The 25,055-nt window shown below is 41.3% G+C and overlaps 1 protein-coding gene across 1 annotated transcript; it reads right to left on the reverse strand.

Annotated features, from left to right (window-relative positions):
* On the reverse strand, positions 1–25,012 carry LOC103777739 (chymotrypsin-like elastase family member 2A). The gene is made up of 4 exons (XM_008945301.1): positions 24,913–25,012; positions 1,177–1,280; positions 921–1,030; positions 1–136 (listed from the first exon to the last, which is right to left on the reverse strand). The coding sequence occupies exons 1-4, from the start codon at positions 25,010–25,012 to the stop codon at positions 1–3; spliced, it is 450 nt and encodes a 149-aa protein (XP_008943549.1).
* Positions 25,013–25,055: the final 43 nt, after the last annotated feature.

Here is a 25,055-nt window from a genome sequence, read left to right on the forward strand (position 1 = left end):
TTACCCATGGCTGATCTCTTTGGGATTCCAGCCCTGATGAATGAAGATTCTATCCACACCAATAGAGTACTCAGCACCATCCACCTCTGAGAGATTGTGCTCACCCAGAACCACTCGATAGCTTGCTCCTGGGGGCCTGGAAGCGAATCACAGAATGTCTGATAAATGTAAATGAAATGTAAATGGAATGTAAAACCTCCCCACCGCCAGCTCGACAGTGTAATTCCTGCACCGCCGAGACCTTCCACCAATGTAATAATTTCTTAAGAACCTTCCACTGGAGGATTCTCAACGGAGTGTAGCTAAAGGGTTTTGTGAATTAGGCAAATGCTGCCTGCAGTTTGCTGGCGAAGCAAGTGAAGGTGCAGCATCAGCAAACGGTGCAGAACTTCAGAAGGCTCATTTTGCATCCCTGCATCGGCCTGAAACGGAGTGTGGAGGATCAGCTCGTTACATTTCACTGGAAGAACATCCACCAAAGGCATGAGTAATTGCAGAGGAGGGTTTGCTTCTCGGTGCCCTGCTGCATTGTTTATACACGTTAGACACGCTGCAGAGCAAATTGCACAACACAGCCCGTGAGCCTGGAAATGTCCCTTTTGTTCAACCTTTCCACCTCTCTGCTGGTTTCTCAAGCTGCCAACCCATGCAAAAGGCTCACGTGCACGCAGGCGCACCTCCTCTTATGCAAATCAGCAATCAGCTTGATTTCTGCTCCCAGGAAGTCACCTATTAACATGGAAAATCAAGGCTAAAGCAAACAGAGTGTTCCAGTTCCCTTGATGAAGTGTGCACCGAGATGTCCAGCTGTGCAAGGAATGGCCCCCGAGGGGAGCGCAGGGGGTGAGAAGGGTCTGGCTCCTGTCTGCAGTGAGAATGGGGAGCAGAACAAGGGTTTTAATGCTTTTTATCCTACTCACATGGTGAGGCAATGGGCTGCGGTCATGACCCATTGGCCTGTGAGAAGGGTTCCACCACAAATGTGACGGTAGTGCCCTGGGTAGGCAGCATAGCCAGTCTGAAGCGACACCTGGACCAAACAACAACATATTTTACACCCAAGCCCTGCTGTGCCTCTGCAGAAACGGTGCGTGTGGCTTTGGCAGTGGAAGTTGCCATTTTCTCACTGGTTTTTCGAGCCTAAGGCTTTTTTCAAGCTCAAGAGCTCAGCATTACCTGCCACTTCCAGCTGTGTGGTTTGGCCTCGTGGCCTCCAATTACTCGCTCCGTCAGCACATCCTCCTGAAGAGCATCCCTCAGGGGACTTCCAGAGATTGCCCCTAACCATGCCAAACAAGAGGAATGCAGATTGTCATGTGGGTTACTAAAAAGCATCATTCTCCATGGGTTGCCACCAGCGACCAGCTTGTGCTGCACCAGGCAGCCAGCTAAGCAAGTCTGAGGGACCCAGTGACTGAGACTTGCAGGTGGTGACACTGGGATTGCTCTCCATCCTTGAGGTTGTCTTTAAAGCCTCCATGGTTTAAAAATCCCATAAATGCTTCAGGATACAAAGCTCTTATATAAATTGACCTGTTTTCTGTATTCTGCAACTCCACCCTATCTGCCAGGGGGTTGGTTGTGCACCAGCCTCAATCCCTTTTCTTTCAGGGTGTAGGTTTCCCCTCCCCTCTTTCAGAGAACTACCAGATCTTTCTCATGGAGATCTTGTTCCTGCAATAGACAAAAACTCTTCCAGCCAGAATCATTGTGTCCACATCCTATTTTGTCCTAACACAGTAAATGCAGAGAAAAAGATGATAAATTCTAATTTGCACCACTTAGAATTTGAGAGATTGACCCTTTCCCAGCTCAAGTTCTTCAACTGCAACTTACCCAGGCAACTGAGAAGAACCAGAAACTGAAGCATCTTTAATGAAGTGGTAGCATTTTTAAAAAAAAAAAATTCTTTATATACTACACTATCTGATAAGAAGCTATGACTAAAATTATAATTAGTTCAATTTATCTGTACTCATAACTCATTAAACTGATCAAAAATGTTGTCTGTGTGGAAAAAAAGGGGGAGCAGCAAACAGTTCAAGGTAGAGCCCAAGGTTACTCAAACACCTCCACACTGCATAGTTCCCATGGGGCCAGGAAACAGGAAAAAAAAAACCCGATATATTTGGAGTGCTCTTAGATCAAATCAAAAACAAAACTCCAGGCTCACTTCAGAGCAGCAATTGTTGATGCACATGTTGTATTCCTTTGCAAGAAATTTATCTGTCAGTTCAGCTGTCTGCTATTCCAATAAGATCTTTGTCAGCTAGATGAAAAGAGCAATAGCAAACAGGGAGAAGCATGACCACTGAGGGTGGTGCCACCTTGGCTGGACATGCTGATCCTTTTTTTAGGATCCTTTTCTGCTTCTTCCTCCTCGGTGAATGTGTTTTCCTCTGCCTTCCCCAAAATGCTTTTGAATATCTCCAAAGATAGTGACCCACAACCTCCCTGGGCAACCTGTGGCAGTGTTTGGTCACCCCCAGAGCAGAAAAGGGCACAGGCCATGCCCTAGAGCAGGAGGCACAGATGCCATACTGCTGGTCCCTACTTGGCCTGTCATCCTTCTCTTCTGCCCACCATCATCAACTCAGCACTCACTGGTTTTACCTGTTAATCATTAAATAACCTCTTCTCCACTACTGTGGCAGTAAACATCAACTCAGAACCATCACCTCCAATTATCAGTTGCCTGAAGTGTTGCCCAAAGGCAGACCTGCAAAGCAGTTAAAGCCAACAACAGCAGCAGAGTGCTGTCCTAAAAGTCTTGTTCTGAGTATGGCACTGGCTGAATTTCCACAAACAAGATCAGACTCTCTTGAAGAGTGATTTTTCACAAAACAACTCCTTTTGAAACTGAACTAGGGTTATTCCCACCACGTTGTCCCCACAGCTCCTCCCTAACAGTGTGTCTGGAAATGCTCTGCTCTGCTTCCTGTAGGCAGGATGCCCCCTTGCCCCCACCATGCTGATTTGAAAGATTTATTTGGTCAGGTTTTAGGCTGAGAAATTTATTTTTTTGATTATTTAGTAAAAAGAAGAATACAACAGGTACCATGAGAGTGGTTTCATAGTAGGCAAAGAAAGGTTTCTCTTCATGTTAAATAATGAATGAAATTCATTCTTGTCTTTTTTTTTTTTTTTAAAGGTGAAATTAGATACTAAAAGCACAAAATAAACCAAACTGAAGCTACAAGAAACAGGCCCTGAAAAAGGCATCTCCTTCACTCTTCAGGGGTTGTTCCATGCCCACAGATGAGAGGGAGGTCTCCTCCACTAATGCTGCCCGAGGGCTGGCTGGCCATCCTTGCCAATCTGCCCACACTCCACCAAGACACATGAGGAACCAGCTGGCCAAACTGCTGAGGCTGGAGCTCGGTGGCAGCAGCCTCTTTGCTCTCCCACTTGTGCTCCTCCTGCCAGTCCCTGGTGGGGAGCTGGAACTGGACTTGCTGCCCTTCCCTATGCAGCGTGGCTACCAAGGCTACTTGGAGACACCGACGTCAAGCCAGTGATGCCACAGGACACTCAGAAGGTATGGGAGTGCTCTTCCAGCTCTCTGGGGTGGGGGACCTGAAGACCCACCTCACGTGCCTCCTCCCACCTTTGTGGCCACTCCAGGAGTCCTGGCAACAGCCAGCTCAGGTTTCCATCATGCAACAGGCCCACCAGTGATGTGCCAGGGAGCAAAGGCTTCTGGGAAATGCTGCAAACAGCCAATGGGCTTCCATGTGCAAATGAGCGTGGTGACACTGGCCACTGACATGGGCTCAGGGATCCTGAGGTTGCCAGCTGGCCAGTCCTTGACCTCTGCTTCCATGGCCCACGGATAGGTTCCCGAGAGCACGTCCCCCACCATAACCCTCCTAATGCCTTCTGAACCTTGACCAGTCCCAACCATATCTGGCCAGTGAAGGAAAGTCCCATGGACAACATCTACCCAGAAGTGCCACAGAAACAGAGACACAACAAAGAAACTCTCTGTAAAAAAACCCAAATAATTAGAAAATCTATGATTCTATAGAAAAAAGGTTTCCTGATGTTTAGAGGGAACCTTCTGTGTTCCAGTTTGTGCCCAAGTCCTCTGGCCCTGTCACTGGGCACCACTGATAAGAGCCAGTCTCTACCCTCTTTGCACCCTCCCTTCAGGTATTTATGCACATGGATGAGATCCTTCCTGACCCTCCATGCACATGGATGAGATCCTCCCTGAGCCTCCTCTTCTCCAGGCTGAACAGTCCCAGCTGTCCTAGCCCTTCCTCACAGGAGAGGTGTTCCAGTGCCTTCATCATCTTTGTGGCCCTTTGCTGGACTCTCTCCAGTATGTGCATGTCCATCTGGTGCTGGGGAGGCCAGAACTGGACCCAGTACTCCAAGTATGGTCTCTCCAGTGCTGAGTAGGGGGAATGATCACCTCCTTTGACCTTCTGGTCATGCTATGTCTAACGTAACCTAGGGCACTCTTTGCCTTCTCTGTGGCAAGGGCTCATGTTGCTGGCTCATGTTTGACTTGGTGTGGTCTCTCCAGTGCTGAGTAGGGGGGAATGATCACCTCCTTTGACCTGGTCATGCTGTGTCTAACATAACCCAGGGCACTGTTTGCCTTCTCTCTGGCAAGGGCCCATGTTGCTGGCTCATGTTTGACTTGGTGTCCACCAGGACCCTCAGGTCCTTTCTGCCAAGCTGCTCTCCAGCAGACTGGGACAGGCAGTAGGTAGGGGAGGCACCAGGTAATATTGCCAAGAGTTGCATCCCACCTTTGACAGTGGCCTGGATGTAGCACTTCAGAAGAAAACATAGAAGCCTTTGTACTGGTTAACTCTCTTCTATGTGGAGGTATGTTTTGTTTTCTCATATCTCCATTAACTGCAGCTCCCTAATCATTTTGTACTTGTGGAACATTATGACTCATATTTCTTTAATGGTTTAAGGCATCTATCTGGGAGCAGAGCAGATGCATAAAATCCTCAGCTGAAAACAAGAAATGGCTGTAGCTGGTGGAAACTCAGAGACTTACTTCCATAATGAGGGAAAACTCTCCTGGGACACACAGGCCAGCAACTTGTGGGAAGGAAAGCTCACCTTGAACTGGAATGGCAGCCAGGGACCAACTGTCAAAGTAAAAAAGGGAAAGTTGAGGAAATGAGCTGGAGAAGACAGCAAGGGTCATCCATGCAGGTATGCTAATGGACCCACATCCATGGATACAGTAGGACCAGGACCTATTCCATAGCATACCAACAGTCCTCTTTAGCAAATCTTTCTTATTTTACTGGAGACAATAAAAAGTTCAGTGTGACATTGCAGGGCTGACACCTTCTTTAAGTCACTGAACACTTCTCCTCCCTTACCTCATAGATCATTTTTAGCTTCCAGTTAGTTTTGGCTAAGAGGTCAGAAAGTGGCCTCCCAGCCAAACAGTCTCCTCACTCACTTTCACCACATTCATCATCCTTGTTAGGCCTGGCCAGCTCACTCATTTTCTGTTGCTAACTTATTTTCCCAAAGACTTTATGTGTTCTCTATGTACAATTTTGTTGAAGAACATTGTTGTTAGTTTATTCTCCTTCTGGACACCACACCATTTAGCCCAAGTGATTGTTTGTCCCTAACCTGTACTCTGCAGCAATGCACATGGTATTATACATGGTTTTGCAGCTGAATGGCTTTGATGTTGGGCTGTGTTGTGACACCCAAAGGAGAAATACATTACACTGGGGATGATGAATTACAGCTGTTTTCAGAATTCCTCCACTTCAGGCATTGTTTTGGCATAGAGCTCTTGAGGGACCGTCTGTGTTTTGCTCCAGGCTCCATGTATATGGTTTGTGGAAGAGGTGAACCTACAGGATACATGTGAATGCAGAGAGGGGAGTTTGAGCATTGGGACTGGGAAGCTGTTCCATGTACAAGCACTTAACAGGATGAAAAAATATTGAATTATGAATTAGAACTTTAACTGTAAGGGAAGGATATGAAAAAAACATGGAGGTTGGTGTTAATAGCAAGGAGAATGCTGACTTGGTTTTGGTGTCGCAGCATTACTATGGAGCTCCAATTGTGAAGCTTGAGATGCTGAAGAGAGCTGCCATACATCAACATCCCACCCACTGTGAAATCTCAGAGGCCCATAAAACCCTTCCATGGCTATGATACTTGTTCCAGAACACGAATGGTCCTGGAGCTGGAGTCCAGGAGTCTTCCTCTGTAAAGGATCATCTCAAGCCAAAGCCATCTCAGGATTTCTCACAAGTGTGGGCAAAATTCAATTTCTGTTCCCCATGTTGTTATCAATGAACATGATGGGACATCTTTCATACCACAAAGGCAACTCAGGTGGTCCTGTTTGTATCCATATTAGTTAATTAGTGATCTAGCACTGTTTAGTTAATAAGTATAAAGCCTTTTTGTCCTTTAATCCCTGGTCCTGGAGGCTGCTGGAGATGACAGGTCTTATAATGTCCTTAGCACAGACTGCTGCATACAACGGTCTTTATTTAAAACCCTTCTGCCCCATCTGGGCAGGTGAAGGAGGGATAAAATTGATAAAACCAATTTACTGGCACTTTAGGGTTCTTCCAGACTGAGCAAACAATATAAGTGGCTGCAAGAGAGAGGGTCTGACATTCACTGGCTTTTAAATTGACTCATACCTTATAATACAGCTCTGATAAATGTAATGTCCCCTGTTGATGAAGCTAAAGCTCTCCCTTGCTGAACACACACAGACTTTACTGTTCCTATCTCAGTCATCTTGTCCTTTTCTTAAATAGTTGTCTTCCCATGTGATTCTTCAAAAACTGAAAGCTTGAATTTTTATTCATTAAAAAGTCTAAATTACATATTTAATATTTTTATTTATTTATTTATATATAGTGTTTATTGACATCTCTATGAGCTAAACATTTTGTCTTAAGATTTTATTTTAAGGTTTAATTGCTGCTTGTGCCTTTTCTAAAATCTTGAACCTTTGGATAACTTGGAGAGAGTGTCAAAATCTAGTTACAAAAAAAGACAGTTAATAATAAATTAAAAACTGTTTCTCTTGTGATGTAATTCAAAATTTTTTGAGTTACTTACTTCATTACAACCATACGTTTCTCATCCTTTAGGTAACTGAAAGCAATTTTGAAACCTTCAAGAGATGCAGAAAAATTTGCTGTTTACCACCTGTAGAGCTTCTTGAGGTTAATCTGAGCCTAAAACTGCACTTCGGAGCCGATATCACAACAGGTTTAGAGTTAAAATCTGAGAAAACATTGAGATAATGAAAATGTTACCTGTGGCACAATTTTATTCCATCTGGACATAGTAACTGGATTCAGGTGCATGTTGCATTAGGAAATCCCTAAAAAGAGAGCTGCAAGGAAAAAGTCTTGCTAGATGCTAAGGTCTTAAGCACCCTGGACTTTTATCCAGTTTGCAAGTGAAGTGCCAAACCCTTGGTGGGCTCATACTACCCAGGGGCTGGGAGGTGAGGACTAACACACTCAGAGCCACTGCTCTCATGGGGAAGGGGCCTGTCATGTCACCCTGCTTCTCAGATGCTGGCACAAGCCCTGGGGACTACGTGGTGTTACTTCAGTACACATTGTGTTTGCAGAATAAACCAGTACACAAGGATTAATGAAATGGGAGATGAGTAGCAACAACTAACACCCCACTTTTTTTCCTGACTCTTCAGCATCTGACGACATCCAGTGTACTTTTGCTCTTGTTTTATTTGGATTCTGTCCTTGGCAGTCTGTTTTAAGTGTCACGTGGGCTTGGGTCATTGTCAAAATAATCTAAACACACTCCTTCTAAGAAAATATAAATCTCATTAATTACAGCAATGTCCCTTCAGATGCTACTGATTGTATCATACCCTGCACTGTTGTGTTACAAAAATCTAATGCAAAACCAAACAGGTTGTCAACAGATTGTGAAATGAAACTCAGCACTGCCATTTATGGTAAACACCCAATATAGCATTAAAAGCCATTCAACATATACCTGGATTTTTATCTTTAATTTGCACCTGAATTCCTCTGGATGGGTTCCTAGGATCTCACAATACAGAGGAATTAATATATGAAATCTTTATATTAGGGCAACGTATTGCTGACAAACTACATGGATGATACGGATCAAAAGTGCCAAAATTGAAACCCTTGTAAAGGCTTTTCAGTCTGTCTGCACACTGAGCACAGAACATACAAGAGGAAAACCTCCTCCTGTGATACAGGCAAAGACAAAATTTCCAGGAATAACCTTTGTACAGCTGGGTGCTGTCAATGTGACAGCGTTTCCTCAGTGCAGTATGAAGAATTTGGATGATTCAACTCTTCATTATTCAAAACACTGCTAATCAAATCAAGGTCAAAGGGCTGCTTTAAGTAGCAAAACATGTTACCCACTTTATGATATTTACTGATTGATGATGAGTTTTGAGGATTCATATAGCTCTATTAAAATCATTAAGCATACATATTTGTGCAGGGGAAGCATGTAATTAAATATTTTGCTGAATCAGGACCAGAGTGTTCAGCTAGTTGTAGTTTCACGTTGCTATTTCCCAGTCTTGGTTTGATTATATTTAAAACCTTGGGAAAGGAGCAAAATATCAATAATTCAAATTATTTATGCACAACAGAGAACTGAAAGAGTGCATGTTAAGAAATAATGTCCTATTTATTCACTTTTAATAGCATAATTGCTTGATCTTCCCTGCAGATTCTGCAGAACATTCAGTACATGATTTGATCTCTTGTTTCAGCTTTTTAAGTAACTGTTGTGCTAGAAAGCAGTTTACTGAAAGCTACATGTTTCATAACTCTTAAGAGTTATGGGTGTGATTTCCTACAAGGAAATAAACTGTATGCTTTAAAAAAAAATAGTCTATCAAGTTTTATAAATAGTGGTACTCCTACCTCCACTGAAATCAATGGAAAAGTTTAGTATTAATGACAACAGAATCTCACCCGGTGTGTTTACTGGAAAAGTTCACTTTGACCTCAAGTAAAGAGGTAAAAGTACAAGATAAATAGCCTATATCCTGTCTTTTTTAGCACTTACTTAACATACAAAAAAGTAGTAAGCACATTCATATGAGTACCATAATACTCATTAATTTAATTTTAAAGTTTTTAGTTTAAGAAGAAAATGCTATTCACTGTGGAGAAAAAAAACCAAAACAGGTAAAAAAACAAGACAGGAGTCCAGTAGCAAGTTATGACAGGAAGGAATGTGTCTGAAAAGAAAAAGGTCTAAAGAATCTTTAACCTATTTTTTTTAGCATTTCTACAAGTATGCTGAGAGCTTTTCTAAATCATGCATGTCTATAGGAGCCATTAAGTTGTATTTCTGTAACATCTTTAGCTGATTTGAGCCCTCTTGCAAACAAGGACAAAACTCCTTTAATAATTTTTCTGCTGTTTTTCCATCCTGTTGCATTTGTTCCTTCATATCTGAATTAGTGTACCACTAAATTCTATTTAGTATAGCCTAGTTTCTCCAGTAGTGACTGATATAAAGCAATATGCAGCTTTGTCTATAAATTCAAACTACCTCATATGTAAACAGAGTGGTTATGCATTTGTTTTTCTAAATATCTGATAAATCACAGTTTCCAGACTCAAAATCAATCACCTTAAACTGCTACTGTTTGCATACCTGTTCTATAGCTAATTTCATCCTACTCCAGATCCTGCAAGCATGGAATTTTGCCTAAGTGCTACATTCTCCTTTATTTTCAAAATAAGAAGACATTAAAAAAAAAAAGAATGCTTAGATATTAATATTCTACATGAGGTGTGTTGTCAACATGTACATCTGTGCTTCTCCTGGGTGTCTATTCACACACCCAAGACTGACCAATTTCTCTCTCAGTAGTATGCATAGGGATACCTACAGGGCACCCTCCTCTATTTTCCCTCCTTTCTTCTTTCTCATGCCAATTCAGGGAAATTCAATAAGGAGCAGAAAAAGGCTGAGTGCCCCTACTTGTGGGTGTTGAGGTGGCAGCTAAGTATGCACAACTGTTTGGTGGAGATGCCCATCTAGTTTAGCTTTGGTTAAGTGTGTTTGCGGTGCCTGGTATCTCAGCCAAACCAGCAAAAGCCCCTGAGATGACAGCAGCTGAAGAACACGTGTACTTGGATGCACAGTGAAGCAATTTTTGACAGACAATAAGAATTTCTCTTGCTGAGAAGTTGCAGGTGTGCTCTCATCCAGGACAACCAGTACCAGCACCATTAAACAGGGGTGGCAGAGCCTGAGGTGGCAAGTCCAGCCTGAAATGAGTACAAGAAGATCTGGAAGAAAGGGCAGAGCTCTTGGACTAATTAGATACCATCAAACCAGAAAAAGGTCCTTGGCTACACTAAGATCAGTGGACTCTCTACTGGCAAACCCCACTTGGCAAGGGTCTTGAGAACACCAGCAGGTGCTGCAATGCTGTTTTCACACCCATGGGAGTTCAGCTGCCTGTGTTCAGGGTCAGCTCTGATACAGTGGTGACTTTGGATCATAATTCTGTGGAAACAGCTACACTGTGAGTAAACTATGCTAAATGAGAAGCACAAAACTGAGAGGCCCTGGGGCTGTACCCACTGGGTCTGCTGCTCAGACCCTTGCTTTTGGTCCTTCTTTAAGCTACATTGCTTAGGGTACAATTCCTATCCCTTCTTCACCCACGCCCCACTTCATGGTCATTAACTTTATATTAGCACTTTCACTAGTATGCTTGAAGCTCTCAGCAAGTAAGTCAACAGTGACCCTGATGCTAAATGCTTGCTGGTAAAGAGGATGGGAACCTTGAAGTACCTTATTTATTGATATTATAGCAGTGATATGACCTGTTACTATGTGTGGAGGATGGATCTTCTTCACATAGGGCTTTGTGATATTCCCAAGCATTACAGCCTTTGAGCTTTCAGATCACTGGGATGGACCTTCCAACCAGGCAAGGAGGCAAGGCTGACTGTTAACTAGGGTAGCAAGGGCAATTTAAAAGGCCTGATACATCTGATCCTTCTCCGTGTCTGCCATTGATAAAGAAACTCCTGAACTTTCTAGAGAAGTGCAATATTCAGGCTGATCAACTGATGGAGGCATCAGGAAAGTTGGTACCCTAACCAGCTCCATGCTTTGCATCTCTAATATCACTCAGCCCAAGAAAAAGCCAGAACTTCAGAGGTTTAGTGGGCCCAGAGGGAACTTCTCAACATTTACATTCAGACCCAGAGCTCCTTGTACACCGAGAACTAAACTGCACCAGAGCTAAGGGCTTGGTGTTTCCTTCTGCTGTCTGCATTATGAAACTGCTTGCACAATTCCTGGTATGGTTTTGCCCCATGTTGGCCACCACAGTGTCAGACAATATTTGATCCCATTCTAGTGCATAATATGGGCCAGGAATGATTCCAATAGGCAAGTGGGTGGCACACATTCTGGTTTAGAGATGAAAGAGTGCAACCACATGGATGTGAGATGTGTCATTTGGACATGGGGATAAAGAATAGATGTAACCCATTTCATTTACTAATGCACTCAGAATTAAGTTCTTCTCACATGAAGAGTGAAACTTGGTCCAGATGCCTCCTTTGTAAGCCTGCTAATGATGCAAAGTGAAACAATCTCTTCACCCTCAGGTATGTGAAGACTTGTGCAAAATCTGGACACTGCAAAGCAATTGGGCCACAGAGCACTCTACTGGATGAGGTCCTGACCCATGGTAAACAAGCAAAATTCAACGTGACTGAGCCAAGAAGATATTGAGCCAGTCTTCCTAAAGAGGATTACCAGTGACAAATTTTAATAAGTTTCTGAATTACTGTGTTCAAACTCCTGAAATCTTTAGTGGGTTCCTAGCTTCCTCTGTTCTTCAATATTAGCAAATAGCTATGAGGAACCGTGTCCCTGAACTATTTTTAGATGAGTTTTGGTATTTCCAGGTAAAATGCTCACTTGCAGCAGAAGCAGGTTCTCCTTCCAGCCCTGAGAAATTCAAAGAGAGGACTGCAAGAGAACAGAGGCTATATCTGAACTGTGCCACTTCAGGATATGATGCTGAACACAAACTTGTCTGGAGCAGCAGACGTGACAGCTTTTCACTGAAAGAGTGCTAACACAGAAAGGTAGGAATAGAAAGGAAAGAGAAGATGGCTTTCACATCTTGAACAAGAACTCTAAATGCTTGTTCTGGTGATAAAGGCTATGCCAAGGGCCTCAGGCACAAAGGACAGTGCTCCTGTCAGAACTGCCAGCTTCTAGTAGGTTCATGCTGTTCTTGGAGAGCTTGTGGTCACTGAAAGTAAGAGAACACGGTGAGCTGTAAAGGAGTTGAGGCAACACTGGCACATCATTCTCTCCCTGGAGAATAACAAGATAACTCATTAAAAGTAGTGAATCAAATTAATCTGTTGCAGAGTGTAAGAAATTGATTTAAGCACTGAAAAAGGACCCTACAAAAGGGTACTTTACTTCACAATTAAATGAAAATGCACAGGAAAACCTCAAGACAGCAGCCAACTGACCTTACAGACATGCCTACAAGCAGAAGTCTGGGGTTTGATAGAGACAGAGCATTGCTCAGGAATGTAGTCTTAACCCAAACAACAGGAGGGATGGCTAAGTTCACCAGAGCAGAAAAATCACTTCCATGAGTTATAAAGAGTCTGCCAAAAAAATACAGGTTATATGACACATGAAAATCCAAAATCCAAAAGGATCTTGACAAATTTGAATCATGGTGTTGATACCTCTGTGGAATCCAGTCACTGTTCTTTCCAGCTTTGGTAATTTATCTCAGAGCTTCATTAGATTGTCCCATGTGCCTATTTGAAAAGAGCAGAGGGTCAGCAAACTTCTCAGTAAGTTTCCATATATAAAGTACCATAAAAAAGAAAAGCCTTTTTAGAAAAAGAGATTTTTTCAATATTTGCAGTAAGCATACATATATATATAAATTTAGAAACAAGTGTATGAATTTCTTTAGAGAGATGCTTAACTTCTTTTATAATCTATTGATGGATCCACAGGTTTTCTCATACATATGCCATCCTTTCATTTATAGCTTCACTGTTCTTACAGCTTTACAGATCATATGTTTGCCAGTTCTGATACACAGATTAACACAAAATTAATGATTTTTAAAAAACACAGCCAAATTAGGCACCCACCATGTAAACTCTGCTGAGGAAGGATAAGTTAGCCCTGGAGGAGATTGAGTTTGTTTACTTTTCCCCAAGTACCACAACTCTTGCATTGCACCATGACTGCTTCAGTAGCTTGTTTCTGCTGACATGCTTAGACAACGAGTGCTTCTGGAACTAACGAAGTCCTTTTGTTTAGGTGCTGACTGAATTTAAACTCTGTCAGTGGCATGTGTTGCTGCAAGCCTGCCAATTCAAATCTCTCTCTGGGACACAAATGTCTACATTTCTCAAAACTTCTACCTTAAATGTTAAAGTTGATGCTCTCATCCCCCCCCCTGAAATCCTAGCAAAACCATGAGTGAGCAAGAGAATAGATGGGTCATGCCACATGTTCACTATGCTGTTTAACACAATTCACTGGTACTGTTGTGATAATGGCAAAATAGTGAAGAGCAATATTGATAAAGAACAGCATTTCCTTTAAGAATTGTGGCCTGGAAGGAACCCCTCTGAGCAATAGGCAAGGCTGGTGTTTCAGCATGGCGTACAGCATTAGGGTATTGGCTCATGTGCTCTCCAGTTGTGGGCTCTTCCACAGCTCAGAGCTGATGATGAGCAAGCTCCACCAGCTGTACTGTACATGAGGTGATTTACTGCAGGGCTGAGCTGCTCTAACAGCTTGCTGCTACAGAGACTAGTGACTTGTTACCACACTGGTCCTGGAAACAAGTTCCTCACTTGTCATGAGCTCTGGAACTTTTCCTCTCACATGGTAAAATTATTTGATTCACTAAGCCAGAGAAAATATATTCCTACTTTTGCTGGTTAGATCTCTGTCATTCTAGAAAGCTGAATCAGGCAGGTGCAGAACTGGATGATTTTCAGAACCCGTGCAAAGTAGATGAGAGCATGTGGCAAGAAGCAAGGCAGAAGAGTAGGATCTTCCCACTTCAGCACAGCAGGTTCCTAAGGGGCTTGAATTTGTACCATGTAGTTACACATCAATGTTCAGAAGTAAAAAAAATTGCACATCTACATAATGCATATTTAATAAGTTTCATTCAGTGCTGAAAAGACAGTTCAGTGGAGACTGAAAGATCAGTGCCATATACTTTCTATTATGTCTTCACATATTTAACACAACCCAGTTGCTTCTGCCTGCAGACACCTACTCAAGTCTTAAAGAAATCAATAAAGACATAAGTTAAATAGACTCCAGTTACAAACAATTTGGGGTTGTGTATTCTGAATTAGGCAGTAAAAGGAAAAGAAAACTTCTCACTATCAGATTGAGGATATAGTCCAAATTAGTTTCGTTTAATCGTATTTTGATATATCATTTACAGATACATATTAGATGAGAAACTATAATTATAATCTCTCATTTGAAAGCCACATGTCAAAAAGATCTAAAGCCAAAAAGTAGTCTAAGAACTACCTGGACTTCTACACGCAACTGGAAAATGGTTAAACCCCCACATCTGCAGGATATAGAGGTAATGTATATAACATAAATGTATAAAAAATGTTCTGAGATCCCCAAAATAAACAGGTGCCTTTTACAGTATGTTACAGGTCTTATTTGAATTCTCTTACTGACTGCATAATAGAAAAACATCTTGGGCAGAATCCTGGCTCACTGATCTGAGCCAGTCTGCAGATGAGTGACTATTTACTATCAAAGCTCCTGTGCTGAATATCTGCAGCTGATATATTCAAATCCACACACTCTTCTATTTGGAGTACCCTATTTCACCACTCATGTAGCTTTCCCCATCTTCATGCTCCACTACTTTCCAAAAGCAGTCTTGACCTGTTAAGGAGTTTGTATTTTTACCAGCTCTAACTTAAAAGCAAATCTGAACACACTAGTTTCATTTCTGTGCACATGAAAAACTAACACTGAACAAACTGAGCCTTAAAGCAGTCACACAAAATGCACAGAGCTTCTGCAGCACTGCCCTCAAACTCCAAAATCCACAACTATTCCTTTGCATGTCTTACCAGTAGTAGAGTCCGTTGCAGTAGTTGTACTCGGGTTCCAAAAATAGTCATATTTCTTAAACAGTTCAAAGAAAAATGTAGTTTTAGCAAGGTCACCACTTCTTCACAGCAAATCAACTAATCTTTCCAGAGTTGAAAAGTTGCCTAAAAATTAAGCAAAAAAGTACATTTTACATCTATCTTACAATAACTCAGATGCTTTCAAATGTGGCAAAATATAATATGGACTTAAATCATGCAGAATATTTTGGTTTTGGGGGCTGTAATTAATAAGATACAGCAATACTGCTTATTTCTTGGGACAAGGGTAAGGTTTGTAGAAGAAGTAGTGGCAGAGGCACAGAGCCAAAAACAATTCTGATGCTGCTAACATTTCTTCTTGAAGTAGAAATCTCCTCCAGAAAACTTCAGATCTATTCACATTCTACTGTGATAGCACAGGGAGTCCTGAGACATCCTTGATTTTATTGAGAAGGGGAAATCTGAAATTAAGAAAATAGAGTTTTCACATTTTCATGAGTTAGTTTTGTTAAACTTAGAGTGGAAATCTGAACAAACACAGCCTAAAACCTTGTTTATTTTTATATACTTGGTGTTTTTCCCACAACATTCTGATAAAGGTTTATTGCTTGTTCAAACTTCTGTTTCCTAAACATGCGATCTGCCATTATCTAGAAGATTAAAACTTGTAAAAATAAAAGGAGATGCACAAATAAAAAGCCCTGCATATGAACCAGAATTAAACAATATTCAAAAGTTAGGGTTTTTTTAAATATTACCAAAATATATAATAAAAGAACTAAAAAGAAACTTTTTAAAAATATATATAAAAATAAAAGAACTAAAAAAATATTAAAAAAGAACTAATAAAAGTCCAAATCCAGCTAGGTGTCACAGTGTAATGGATGTGTCAATGTCACCACTTTGGCATGCAATTACTCACAAAAAGCTGATATTTCTTCTATTTTCAGATGTGTACATAGAGTGAGTATTTTTCCTGTCCTAAAAAGATGATATTTGGGGGATACAGAGCTCTGATTTTCATCATTCCATTACTTCACTCCTTTTCTGTGGCTTTTTCTGGGAAAAAAAGTAATGATGCCAACCTATCATGCCAGCAACTTCATTATTAGTACTTTCATGCAAAAACATTGTGCTGGCATGAAGACTGGGAAAACAGTTATTGCATCTTGACAATCAATCACCCAAATTAAAATAAGCCAATTTCAGTATTATCTGTGAAAATAAGAAGTGATTAAAAATGAAGTATTTAGATAACAATTTTAATAAGTATCAAGAGCCTCTTATTTTCTCTCTACCAAGTTCTATCAAAGAAGACAGAAACAGAGTAGATCATTTATTTCCAATGCAATTTCCATCTACTTTTATAATTAAATCAAAGATAGATTTCCCCATTAGCACAGCTATTGCTGTATCCAAGTAATTACGAATAATCAGCAAAGGATATTCTTTACTGATTTTTCTCCTGCATCATTAATTATCTGAAGTGACAGGGCTGCCATGCTTTCTATTACGAATAAACAACTAGAGGAAATATGGAGGAAGTCAAATACAAATAATAATAAGATGGCCACTCTTCAAAAATCAGTTTAATCCTGGAAAATGTTAACAGCAGTTCTATTTAAATGAAGCTGCACGTGCTTGTTAGACATTAAAGTTTGTAATATGTTGCATGTCATTAGTCCCCAGTGAAAGTGTAGCTAGAATTCATATTTAATTCAATGCTATTTGCTCCCAGTTAATGGCCCTGAGCATTCACAAATGTAATTGGGAGCTTTCCATACCAATAATTCCTGCACTTTAAGAGCTAGCTTTTGCTGTGAGTAGGAAACCACACCTGAGCAATCTTCTTTGTTGTGACCTGATTTTTATGTTTGCAATATGATACAACCTTCTGATGATTTACTGTATTACACATGGATTTAAAAATCTTTTTCAGTTTGATACATGTGATTGAATGGATAAAGAAGTACAAAAATGGCTAACATGGCTTTATTTCCTTTTTGTGTTGCTGTTCCTTCTTTGCTCTTATTCCATTGAAATGTCAGAAATATGACTTAAGTATTCACCCATGGTGATTCTGTGTTTTTGAAAAAAAAAAACTAATAAATATTTCCTGTTCTGTATTTTTGAGGATACAACACTAACAGAACAATTTCTTACCTTGCATATAGATACCATGAGTGAGATGTTCATTGAGATTTTAGAAAATACTTTACTATTTGTTGGAGTGAATGTTAAGGAATTTTTATAGCTTTAAGCAGCTTGTGCATAGTCCTTCTGACTCAGGTAGTGCTGGACATTAATCAGTGCTGCCAGCTTCTTCTGAGAAGAAATTGATCCTGGCTGCTCCAAGGGGACATGTTTCAGTGTTGTCTGTTGTGTTTCAACAGCCTGTAGCAAGAAGAGATTAATGAAAATCAAATACCAGTCCCAACACTTTCTGACAGCTTTTCAGAGCAGTTTCTTTTGTGTCTGTAGGCATCCACCTGAGGAGTGGACAACTGCCTTTAAACTGCCTTTTGTTGGTTCAAAACAGAGAACTCAATTCAACTCTCCTGCAACCAGGTTTGTGACCTAAAAGCCAGACTGGTATTAAAAGATAAACCTCTGTCAAACACTGTCCACTGAAGCTTTTGAATTTTGCATAAACAACATATTAACTAGACTTGTGCAACCTGACCCGTGCCTGTGGGGAGGGCATGGCCACTGGACTACAAAGTCAGCATTTTTTTCTTTCAAGCACGTTTCATACATGGGTGTGGATGACTCAGAACACAGTTAGATAACTAGCCACCCACTGAAATACCCTGCCTTGTCCTACTGGGTAGATGGTCTCCCCATCTCCTGGCCTGGCCCTTTCCTCTCTTTAAGTTCACTTCAGTGAACTCTGTTCTTAAAATGCTTAACTTTTCCAATGCAGCATATGGGGAGACTCATGGTGGCAAAAAGTAGGGTAAATAAACAGGAAAAGGGATAACAATGTATGGAAAGCATGTCAGCAGAACTGTTTGGAAGTACCTGTCGAGCAGCCCTGGGCTTGTTTAGTGCAGCTGGAGCAGGACAGTAAACCAGACCCATCTGTTGTGACCATACTGTAGAGAGTCAACCTGCTTCCAGGGTCGGGAGGAGCAGAGTAGAGGCAGGGCTGGCTGGAGAACACCTGGGCAGATGGACTGAGCATCCTGGGACCACCTCTTCTGGGTCTGGCTCCACTAGCAGCTACTTACTACTTCTTAACAATCTCTTATCACCTTTGAGAAAACAACCAGGAGAGATAAAAGGCACAGTATCACAATGACCTTCAACACTGAAGATCAGAGGAAGTACAGGCTTGCCAGCCTAACCTTGTTTTTTGGGAAGCTTATGGCACAAATACTCCCTAAAGTCATTTCCAGCCACCTGAGGGACAAGAAGATGACTGAGATCAGCCAGTAGGGACTTACCAAGGGACAACTGCACCTGACTGATCTAATTGCCTTCCAGGGTAAGATGAGTGGCTGTGTGGACAGGAGGACAGCAGTGGGTGTCATACATCATCTTGACTGAGGCAAGGCCTTTAACACAGTCGCCCACAGAACCCTCACAGCCAAATTAGTGACATACAGACTGAAGGCTAAATAATAAGGTGAACAGGTGGACTGCCAGGTCAGTTGTGGCCAATTACTAGTGGCTTGCTGCAGGTCAATACTGTTCAATGTTGTTATTAACAATCCTGATGACAAGATGGAGTGCTCTCCCATGAAATTTGCAGATATTACCCACCAGGGGAGTGGCTGATGTGCTGGAGGAGACAGTGTGATGTAGACAGGCTGGAAACGGGCTGCTATAAACCTCCTGAAGTTCAGTAAAGGCAAATGCAATGCCCTGCCTCTGGGATGGAAAAAACACATGCAGCTCTGCAGGCTGGGGATGACTGCCTGGAAAGATGCTATGCAGAGAAGCATCTGGGAGTCCTGGTGAACAACAGATTGACCACGAGTCAGCAGTGAGCCCGTGCAGCAAAGCCTGCCATGTGCTGGCCTGAGCTGGCTGGAGTGCAGCCAGCAGGTCAGGGAACTAATCCTCCTTCCATTCCCACAGCTGATAACTGCATCCTGGAGCACTGCGCCCAGTTCTGTGCTCCCCACTGCAACAAAAACATTCATAGGCTGGAACAAGTCCTGTCAGGAGCTACAAAGATGACAAGGGGGCTGAAGCCTGAGGAGTTAGTGAGTAAGAATAAGTAAATGAGTTAAGAGCTAATCCTTTTTAGACTCCCTTGGGAGTGACTCAGTCACTTAAACATAGGCTTATACAGCTATTTTAAGAGTCCCAGAATATCTGACACATCCTCGCTGGTTGTCAGTGATGTCTAGACACAGGCCTGGGCAACTGGCTCTAGGCAGCCCTGCTTCTGCACTGGGGTTGGACCAGATCACTCCAGAGGTCCCCACCCTCAACCCTTCTGTGGTTCTATGGGAGACCGATTCACTTCTGAAGCTTTGAGGCAACTTAATTCAATGAGTCTTTGAGTTATTGCAGCTTTCTGATGACCATGTCACTGCTGGACTGCCCTCGACACAGTTAACCTGCTCCTCCATCCACCAGGCACAGCTCCAATGCTGGAACATCTCCAGGAGCTGCTTGCACAGGAAACACCCTTGCCTACCAGCCCGAGTGGTGTGATGGCACTGGCACACTGGTACAAAAATGGACACAAAAGAACAAACTGCTTAGTCTCTGCACATCTCAGTAATTAGAAAAATAAGACTATAAAACACACCTTACGTTATATGGCTGTACTAAATTTAGGGGCATTCTAGAGCTCTGGAAACACCAAAACTGTCTTCTCCAATCAATATGTTATTCACATTACATGGAAATTCTCTCTCGTGCATACAAGAGGGAGATTGAAACACACTGGTGCAACACAACCACAAAACTGGATGCACCTGAAGCCTTGCCTCTGCCTAGCATTTTTTGTGTGCAGAGATATCTCCATTTATGCTTCTGTAAGGCTGTGAGATTCAATTGTTTACAAGTTCTCAAGTGATACTGCTAACAAGGTGATGATAATTTAGATTTTTTATGTATGATGCATATATGAAAATGTTGTTTATCATTGTTATGGAGACAACTGCTTTCAGAATACCTTTTCATGAGCATCCTGCCCATGTATTCAAAGAGGTACAAACAAATACGACTGAGGATCTTGACAGATTTATTAACTGTGAATTGGGTAATCTTCTCAGACAGATAATCACTCAGGATTAAATTCAGTTGCTCACATATTGGCATGTATCCAGTCCATGTCCTCGAAGTGCATGCAGTGAGGACCTGAAGGAATAATGTTACCACAAAGACAAGGAAAATGACACTGCCATCAAGCAGTTTCTGACTCAGTGTCAAGTTCACTCTTTTCAAAACAGAGGAAGCAATAAAATGCATCTTCTGAAGTAAGTTCAGCATTTTAGGAGATGGGCAAAAGCACTTCCAGGACAATATGGGTCCTGTAAATCATCTGCATGGGTTCAAGATGAAATTGATCTCCTTCAGAATATGCAGTTTAAACAGGTTTGATCTACCAGATGCTCTTTCTCCTGTTCTTGAATGATGAGCTTCTGTAATCTCTCCTCAGAGGAGATGCTTACCTCCTATTCCAAATTATTCTGATCAAAACATTACCACTTGTTTAGGGTCAACTTCTTTGATCATCCTAAAATTTATTGTAGGCATGTTATTATACGAACATTTTGTATTGATAATGAGCAAACTAACCTTGCATTAAAATTTTTCACCACTCTTGATTTTTTTAAACTGATTAAACTCACCCACAGGATTTCATCTGAATTGCAGGCTTGTTTCTCAAGCTTACTGAGTTCAGATGGTTACTATTTGAAAACATTTACTCCTTCAGAATTTTGAATTTGAATGTTTACTCCTTTATTATTTCTGATTTCTACAGAAAACAGTTCTGAAAAGGCCAAAGATTTTATTTACACTACACAGTTCTTCCACCATGCTGAATAATTACTTGTACAACAAGGGTGAGAAATCCTTAATTGTGAGAGCTACAGATGAGAAGTGCCTGTTTTTAGTCCACTGCCTGAAAAAGAAAGAACCTACCACTAACTCAGCTGCAGCTTTTTGTACTGCATCTACCTGTCTAAATGTATCTTAGAGCAGTCAGCACACATTTCACATAGCAACTGTATTTACCTGGGAACCTTTAGACAAGACTGATATTTCAAGGAAGCTGTAATTGCTAAGCATACAAAGAGCTTTGGGAAAAAAAGCATTTCAAGTTTACAGTTCTCTGCAGAATCTGTCAGTTCCGTAGCTCATTGTTTTAGTTCCAGTACCATGAATGATAAATTACATTTCTTTCAAAATCCAGTATCTGCAAAAGCAAAGACCCAATACAGATATCATTGTGTAAGAATGCCATGACATTGTATTATTTCTAGTGGCTTGAAGCCCTCTAACAACCAGAATGTGCTTCTAATGGCCTGCCAACTGTTACATTTTTAACCTTACATCACCAGTTAGCTGCTTTTTATCATATCATGCTAAAAAAAAAAGGACATTTTATTATAAGAGGAAAATTATCTGTTGAGAAAGTATTTTGGAGAAATATTACTCTGAAATATAACTCTTAGCCATTTACTAACAATAACACAATCCTATTTTCACACAATTAACAGAATAAAACTGAAAAAGTAGGATTTCAAAAAATATTTACTATGAGATTTGACAACAATTTTCACCCCCCAGTTCTGGAGTAGCCAGTTTTGATGACATCGAGATCCAGGCAGGTAAGTTGCACAGTGTCACAGCTGCCACCAGACAGCCCTCTTGGCAGGTGTTCAGAAACTCTTTTAAATGCAAACTGTTTCCTGTATAGCACAATTCATGAGGAAAAAAGAATCACAGAAAGAAATAGAGGAAGAAGAGGCTTGAAATTCTTCTTAAAACCCTTGTACCTCTTCCTCAGGAGGTCAGGATTTTGCCTCTTTGTGGAGTAGCCTGTGAGACTGTTCAGAAAGCTTTTGAATTCCAGACTCCTTGCCTCTGGCGTACAATTACATCAAAGTAATTCTAAACTTACAAACAAATTAAGTAGACCTGACGAAACAGTTTTACCCATCATTTTATTTTCCCACAAAAGAAACATTCTTCCATATCAGAAGAAAGGTGTTTTGGACTAATGCAGAAATATCCACTAAAAAAAAAAAAAAAACCAAACAACTAAATCAATGAATTTTCCCAGATTTTATGGTTCACAAGAAGTACAATCTAATGACAACCTCAGGTGTGTGTGGTATACATTAGGTTTTGCATATTTATATTTTCTTATATTTGGCTAAAGTCTGATGATCTCATTTTACTTTTTAAATGGTGAGAACTTCTGTTGTTATGGATGATATATCATTTTTATACTGCCCCTCTAGACCCAGGAAGCATCTTCAGGGTTCTGTCAACTCCCTCATCATTTTTATCTATTAGCCATAAAAACATTCCTGCATAATGTAATTCATTAGTCACTCTATTTTTACAGCTTCTTTTGTTTTCCAGCTCTAAACCAGCTTCAAAATCTAAACTCCAATATTCCAACAGAAATGTGCTAAATGTGCTAAACTTTGAAAAGTCATGTAGTGGCAAAAAAAAAGTCAAGTGAAACAAGCTTCCTAAACTGGCCAGAGAGGGATTCCACTTAAAAATGGGGTATTTGGTACTTTCCAGTCCAAAAACTGTTACTGCTCATTTTGTCTGTCCACAGGCTCTTTGACCTCCACCTTAATGGGACAGATGCTCTCCTGAGTTCCCTGAGAAGAAAGGTTTGGGGATGGGAACTTCACTATTGTCTTCTACAGTAAACACAAATGCAAATAATTCCTGTAGACCTTTTTTTTTTTTTTTTTTTACTTTTACATTTCCTAGATATTCATTTTATACTGGGATCAGACTCTCTTTGACATCTACTTGTGGTATGTCTGAAGAAAGATTTCTTATTTCTGTTATTTGTAGAAACACAATTAAGTGGTCAACACCACAGTTCTTCATTGCAACACCTGATGTAAAAGACATTCTGAAGAAAAGGAATTCAAGAACAAATATAATTATGTGATAAGGTTCCAGGAAACACAGAAGAATGTTGGGTTCAATTTATTTATTTTATTATTTACACACACTTCTACCATATGTTCAATGAATGGAATGCACGGATCTGCAATCATAGCTTAGAGATAACACCAGAAAAAAAGTTACTTTAAAAGGCTCCTGAGAATATCCTGATCTTTCTTTGGAGAAAAATGAGCCAGTGCCTATGGCTTTCAAGCATAAATAGCTATTGAAGTGACAAGGAATTTAAGAGTTTCACTTGGAAGCAAAGGCAGAGGATGGAGAAAGCAGCTTTTTTCCTCTTCAGTTTTTATGCATCACATTTGAACCACAGAAATTATGTAGATGGGTCCACTGGAAAAATCTCAGAGGTGACAGCAGTAGCTAACAAAGAGTTGTACTAAAAAGGATGCATTTATACTGGAATGAAACTACTCAGGTAGGGAAGGTAACTGGCATTTCAACTATATTAATATAATAATGTTTCAAATTATCACTCTTACTTTGAAAACTTTCAGAGCTTTTCCATTAAGGAGTTAAGGGCAGAATCAGCAGAATTTGTCCTAAGTAAACCAGAATGGAGCAGATATGAAATTTCAGAGGAGTGGAAATATCACCGCTGCCGAGTCACTACCCAAACACAAGGTCTCCTGTGTCTTGAGAAACAGCAACATTGGGTCATTGATTTGCTTCCTCAGCTCTAACCCTGCAAATTGTCTGAGCTGGTGGAGGTATTTTTTTCTGAGGCCAATACATAATGTATGTCTGCAGGGAGGAAAAGGACAGAAGCACTTGACCTTTTGAAACGTGCAGAGTAGGTATTGATAAAAAATAATAATCTCTTTCTGGATTATTATACTAACAGGAGCATAATTTTTAAAAGGTGTTTAGAACAACTGGTTTTCTTTTCTACATTTGTAAACATACACATGAAAGAAAAGATCAATTTATAAATGAGTCTGTTTCTGTCCACCAAAAAGTCTCAAAAGACTCCAGCTGCCATTTTGTTGCCTGCTGGCTGCTGGAGGGGCTGCCCCAGTTCAGACACCCTTACTGTAAAAAATTTCTTCCTTACATCTTGCCTGAATCTCCCCTCTTTTATTTTATTCCTGTTGCTATAGGCCCTGCTAAAAAGATTCTCCCCATCTTTTTTATAGGCCTCCTTAAATACTGAAGGGCTGCAGTGAGGTCTCCCTGGAGCCTTCTCTCCTCCACGTTGAACAAGCCCAGCTCTCTCAGCCTGGTCTCACAGCAGAGGGATTCCAGCCCTTGGATCATCGTTGTGGCCTCCTCGGGCCCCACTCCAGCATGTCCATGTCCTTCCTGTGCTGAGGACCTGCTTGACCAGCTGACCATGTTGTTTTTGACGGAGCCAAGGTGCTTTTGATGGAGCCAAGGATGCAACTGGCTTCTGGGCTGCGAGCACACATTGCCAGCTGACATCCAGCTTTTCATCACAGCATCATAGAACGGTTTGGGTTGGAAGGGACCTTGAAAGGTCATCTAGTCCAACCCCTGCAGTGAACAGGGACATCCACAACTACAGCGGGTGACTAAGAGCCCCGTACAACCTGACCTCGAACGTCTCAAGGGATGGGGTTTCCAGCACCTCTCTGGGCAGCCTGGGACAGTGCTTCACTACCTGTAAAGAACTTTTTCCTAATGGCTAATCTAAATGGGCCACGTCCTAAAACCACCAACGCCCCCAAGTCCTTCTCTCCTTCCCTCTCCGGGAGCGGCATCTCGCTCTCTGAGGTGGGTGTGGGCTGGGGGAGCCGCAGCGGG

The sequence above is a fragment of the Merops nubicus genome, unplaced genomic scaffold, assembly GCF_000691845.1.
Source record: "Merops nubicus isolate BGI_N331 unplaced genomic scaffold, ASM69184v1 scaffold16628, whole genome shotgun sequence".
In the NCBI taxonomy this organism is placed as follows: Eukaryota; Metazoa; Chordata; class Aves; order Coraciiformes; family Meropidae; genus Merops; species Merops nubicus.